Here is a 6,000-nt window from a genome sequence, read left to right on the forward strand (position 1 = left end):
TTAATTTCAGAAATGCAAGGACAGATTATCATTAATAAGTCTCATATACTTAAGACAAATTAAATGATAAAATAATATGATTATAAAAATAAATAATAAACAGGCATTTGTAAGAATTCAGCAGCAAAACTCTCAGTAAAATATGAATTAAAAAAATAAAAGTTAGGGACTTTCCTGTTGGTCCAGTGGTTAAGAATCCTCTTTAGGGCTTCCCTGGTGGCGCAGTGGTTAAGAGTCCGCCTGCCGATGCAGGGGACACGGGTTTGTGCCCGGGTCCGGGAAGATCCCACATGCCACGGAGCGGCTGGGCCAGTGAGCCATGGCTGCTGAGCCTGCGCGTCCGGAGCCTGTGCTCCGCAACGGAAGAGGCCACAGCAGTGAGAGGCCCGTGTACCGCCAAAAAAAAAAAAAAAGAAAAAAAAAGAAAATAATCCTCTTTACAAGGCAGGGGATGCTGGTTCAATCTCTAGTTGGGGAACCAAGATCCCACATGCCACGGGGCAACTAAGCCCGCGTGCCACAACAAAAGATCCTGTGCCCACAACTAAGACCCGACACAGCCAAAAAATAAAAATAATATTAAAAAAAAAAGAATAGCTAAACATAAAAAAGATTATACGCCAAAACATTATATTGAATGAAGAAACACTGATGTATTCTTATGAAAACCAGGAACGAAAAAGGGATTCTGGCTAGTAACATTATTGTAATTAAACTCACTATAGCGGGTCTAATAATATAATAAGAAAATGAGATATGTGGCTTAAATATTAGAAATGAGGACATTATAAAATCTCTACTTGAAGATTACATGGCTGCACACCCAAGAAACATGACATTGTACTAACATGGATTGAGCTAATAAGAAACTTCTAAGATGGTTACATATAACATAAACATACAAAGGCTAACTGCTCTCCTCTGTATTAGAAACTAATTATAAATGTAAATGGCATTAAAATTGATTAAACTGGATTAAAAATATAATAAGAAAGGTATAGTACCTAAAGAAATTATAAACTTTATCAAAGTTTAATAACAAGATTTGATAAAAGAGATTTATTAGAAACCTTCAAATTAAAAAAAATTATGCCTCCCTGGGGGGCGCAGTGGTTAGGAATCCACCTGCCAATGCAAGGAACACGGGTTCGAGCCCTGGTCCAGGAATATCCCACATGCCACAGAGCAACTAAGCCCGTGCGCCACAATTATTGAGCCTGCGCTCTAGAGCCCGCGAGCCACAACTACTGAAGCCCGTGCGCCTAGAGCCGGTGCTCCGCAACAAGAGAAGCCACCACAATGAGAAGCCTGCGCACAGCAACGAAGACCCAATGTAGCCAACAATAAAATAAATAAAATTTAAAAAAATTAAAGCCTTCCCACATTACGAGTATAATGCAATGACAATCTCAAATCTCAACTGTATCATTCTGTATCATTTTGTAACTATCGAAATCATTTTTTCAAGTTCTTATGGAAGAATACATACATTTTGAAAAAGAAAAATAGTGAGAGGGACCTTTCCAAATCAGACATTAAAGTTAAATATAAAGTAGTTTGGCAGTAACACAAGAATGGACAAACCAGTCAGTGTAAAAAAATAGAGAATGGAAATTCAAAAATATACCTACATGTATAAATTTATACATATACATATATAAATGTTGGATTCTCTATTCTATTCCACTGACTCTTCAGCCATTCTTGTGCCCATTCATGTACATATGTAATGTGATAGCGGCAGTCAGTCCATTCTCCATGGGAAGAGAGTATGGCTTATTTATAGTAAATGAAACTGGCATAATTGATGGTTCATGTCTAGAAGAAAACAAAATTAGATCCTCATTTCAAATACACAGTACATCCATCAAAAATTAATTTTAGCTGTCTTAAAGACCTAACTTTAGTAAAATAAAACTTTAAATATTAGAAAAAAATTGAAGATGATTTGTGCAACCTGAAAGGGAGGATGGAGTGGGGAGAAGAAGCAGGAAATAAGAATAAGATAGGAAACCCAAAGACTAATGGTAAGATGAAAGACAAACCCAAATGTTTGTCAATACCTCCACGCCCAAGGCCAATATTTCCAGAGGTTCTAAGTGTCTGATAAATAATGATACTGTATATTCACATTTTAAGGAATATTAGCACTGTTTTTTCAACAATATTTTGAGCAACTTTTTGGCAACCTCCCATAGCCCTGCACAGGTTGATCTACACCATGTGCTGTAAATGGCTTCAATAAATACCTCATGAATGACATTGCAACTGCAGGAAACTGGTCATCTTGGTGCCCAAGTTGAGCCCCAAGTGTTTCTCTCTAACCTGCCAATGACGGGGCGGGGGCTATTTTCAAGGTCCGTAGGGACCGCCTAATGTCGAGAGAATTGTCTATGGCCTCCCCCAAACACACTGAGGCTTTTACCACAGGTGATATCATCTTTCCACTCAGGATTATGTAAGTGTCCCCTTGTCCTGAGGAAGTCCCAAAGGCATTGAATAAATGTCATCTGTTAGGGGATTTGTTAACACTAAGGGAAATTATTCAAAAGAAGCAATTGGGAAATAATCATTTACATTTTCTTTTAGGTCTCTGATATGAGTTGAAGTATAGTCCTTTTACATATAATACTTAAATGATTACATGTCCCAAATAGTATTTTTGAAGATATTAAGAAAGTCAGCTTATGAACAAACTATCGATAAAAGACTGATGATTGAATTCTAAGTATTCATTTACAAACTCACTTATAAATTAACTTAGGAGAATTTATAAACTCCTTTCAGTTACAGATATATACGTAGGAAATATTTTCAGACTGTCGTCATTTCTCTGGTCTTGTGCATTTAAATAGATATCTCCAAATGTTTAGTCTTACCTTTTAGAAGGAGGCATTTACTCCCATGTTACTAAAGAAACTGGATTGTTGAATTCAGATAGTTGGCAAAAAAAAGTTTAAGCAATATTACATAAGAAATATTTTCCTGGACCTGCATCTCATGTCTGCTTGTTCAAGGTATCTTATAGAGCAGATTTTGAGCTATGATAACTACATTCCTGGCATATGTCAGACCCTCTCTAATTTCAATTAGTTAAGCTATATTTTTACTGAGTGCCTACTATACGACTGGGATAATTTGCTGTTTTTATTTTAGGTACTGAGAACAAACAACAAACGGGAAACCTCAGACTATTGGAAGCTTATGCTTTATTTCCAATAGACTTGGCAAGAAAAGAAATATTTCACTACTGCTTGGCTCAGATGACTGGATGGTGCACTGGCTAAGTCAATTTGGATAAAGAATTATTAAGAAATAATACTATAAGGGACTAGGTCTTGGGGGATCAATTCAGTAAACAATCTGACCTGAGAAGAACCTTTCAGTACCTAACTGAAAAGATGTAGCCTTGGGAACAGACACACCGAGAGAGATTTTTGCTGTCTTTTCTATCTAACCCCTGAAACCCACAGCGGGCACAAATGGGTGGCAGGCAGGACTTATTCTAATGAATGACATAACACTAGGGATCAACTGTCTACTCCATGAATTACAGGAACTCTGCTTTCATTAGAATGGAAAATGGAGTTTTGACCATGCAGTGTGTTAATCTTAGTAAATGAGCACAGTTAAGTGAGTCCAAATTCCAACTTGATTTGTTCGGTTTGTTACTAAAAGACTATTGATTGTCATGGGGAATACTTGCTTCTCCAAGAAGTTTACAAAAGTGCCCACTGACAGGGTTAAGATGGCAGACAATCACCTAACGTCTATATGTATTCGTTTGACTCGTCCATTATAAAAAGTGATTATTTTTTTCCTGGAACATGGCACTTCTTCTCATCTTTTAATAAAAGAAAAATTATGGGGTATTTTTTTCGAAGTGCAGGCTCATTAACCCCAAATTATCAGTCTTTCTTACAAAGGACATTATCTACATGGGAAACTATATATGTGGGTGTACACTGACAACTGTCCATTCTCATAAGTAAGTTTTTGTATATATTTAAATAACACAATTTAATTGGGAAATTTCCTATGCCACTTTTGAAACTATATTACTTACATTAGAGATCACATGGGAGTAACTGGGTTAGTAACCAGTTTATCACATTAAAATGTATTTTTAATGTATGCTAATTTCAAAAGGCTCATAGGAGAATCCGCATGCTTTAGTGGTCTGCACACAGTATTGGGAAGAATGGCTTGGGAATGACTTGCACATCTCTGGGCAAGGCACTGAATTCACTGGCTCTGTGTTTCTTCATTTATAAAACTGCAGCTAATACATATCTTCTGTACAAAAAAAATGTTATTTACACAAATAAGGAAGTTGAGCCTAGCAATGTTAATTATAACATTATTCACCTTCAGAGTCTTAAAAAAACAGAAGAAAAAACTTCTTAGGACAACATGACTGACTCAAGTATGTGAAGGTTTAAACATTTTTTAGTAATATCTGGCATATATGCTTAATTAAAATCTCAGGATACAAAGCTTGTGAGTAACTCAAGTTACCTAGAACCCATTTATTACTGAGAACTGGTGTTCGGAGGGGCCTGAGGAAAAATCTTTATTTTACACAGGAAACCACTGGAGGCCCAAGGACGTTAAATACTTTTCCTAAAAACAAGGGGCTGATGAGCAACTAAGTCATAACCGGAAGGTCGATTTTCCAGGCGTTCCTCCTTTGTCCCATCTCCTATTATGTATTTATTATTTAGAGAAACAGCAAAATAATAAGGGAAACACTGGCCTTCAAATATTAATCTACCCACTACCAATGAAGAGTAATTATTCCACGACAGCTTTTGAGCAACAGGAACTGTGATCATCTGAAGTGAATTAGTAGTAATTTCCAAAAGAGTCGGGCCCATTCAAGATTGCCAGAATTCCCTTTCAAGTGCTGAGAATCGGGGAAAAGGGCGTACTTGTGAGGCCTTTGGGGCAACGAATGAACCGTCCAACGGAAGGATTTCTAGTTTACACTCGAGAGCACGAGGCGCGTCGAGCGGCAGGGCTCGGGGAGCGCGGGGCGGTGGCTCCGGGACCCCCTCTCACTCCCCCGGAGCCCGCGCCGCCCGGGACCCGCTCCCAAACCCTCCGACACTCGGGTCCGCGCACCCAACCCCCGGCGGGAGGCGCCTCCCCGGGACCAGCCTCGGCCGCGGGCAGGGGGCGGGCGCTCGGGGGTCGCGGGTACCGGGCAGGGACGGCGTACCTCCGACTCGGGCGTGGTTCCCGCCGGAGTCATCCCCGCGGGGGTCGTCCCCCCGGGAGTCGTCCCCACAGACGCCGCCATGATCCAGCCGCCGCACAGCGGCCCCTCGTCGCCGGGGCAACCGGGGCGGGGCCGGGGTCGCTGGGCTAGGGAAGTGAGCACCACGCACAGCGGCTTCCGGTCCGGAACCGCGTCCCCAGCTGGGAGAGGGCTGGGACCCGGTGGCGTTGGGAGCAGGAGACCCGGGTCCGGCCGCTGCGGGGCGCTCTGCCGGGAAGGCCCGCAGCGGTGCCTTGAATCACCGAGTAGAGACAGACTCGTTCCTTTTAGTAAGAGAGAAAAAAAAGAAAAAAAAAAGAAGGCAATTTAAACGAACTAGTGTACGTGGAAGTGACCACTGCGAACACATAGCAAGTTCTCAATAAGTATTAAAGTGAGATATATTATTGGAATTGACACTTGATTGATATTTGATATTAAGGAATTGTTATTTTAAAGTGTTAGGAGGTTATTGTCATGTTTACAAGGAAAAACCGTCTTTATCTTCTAGAGGCAACATGCTGAAAGGTTTAGTGATGATGAAATGGTAAAATGCCAGCGATTTACTGCAAAATCATGAGGGGTAGATGGATAGTGAGTGGAGGTATAGTGGAAGAATCAATACTGGGTACATGGAGGGGGTGTGGTCATTATACTATTATTTCTACTTTATATATATTTGAAGTTTTCCGTAATAAAAACATTGAAAAACAATACATTTAGTAATAGTATCAGTAGTC

The 6,000-nt window shown here is 40.2% G+C and overlaps 1 protein-coding gene across 9 annotated transcripts in view; it reads right to left on the reverse strand.

The window, feature by feature from the left end:
- CABCOCO1 (ciliary associated calcium binding coiled-coil 1) overlaps nucleotides 1-5,361 on the reverse strand; it is a 144,237-nt gene extending 138,876 nt beyond the window's left edge. For all 9 annotated transcript variants that reach the window (XR_009559349.1, XR_009559350.1, XR_009559352.1 and 6 more), the window contains exon 1: nucleotides 5,222-5,361. Coding sequence is in view for 6 of the 9 variants with exons in the window: in XM_060286400.1 (XP_060142383.1) it covers nucleotides 5,222-5,302 (81 nt within the window). In the remaining 3 variants the exon portion in view is untranslated. The remainder of the gene's footprint in view (nucleotides 1-5,221) is intronic.
- Nucleotides 5,362-6,000: the final 639 nt, after the last annotated feature.

This window comes from Globicephala melas, chromosome 16, assembly GCF_963455315.2.
Source record: "Globicephala melas chromosome 16, mGloMel1.2, whole genome shotgun sequence".
In the NCBI taxonomy this organism is placed as follows: Eukaryota; Metazoa; Chordata; class Mammalia; order Artiodactyla; family Delphinidae; genus Globicephala; species Globicephala melas.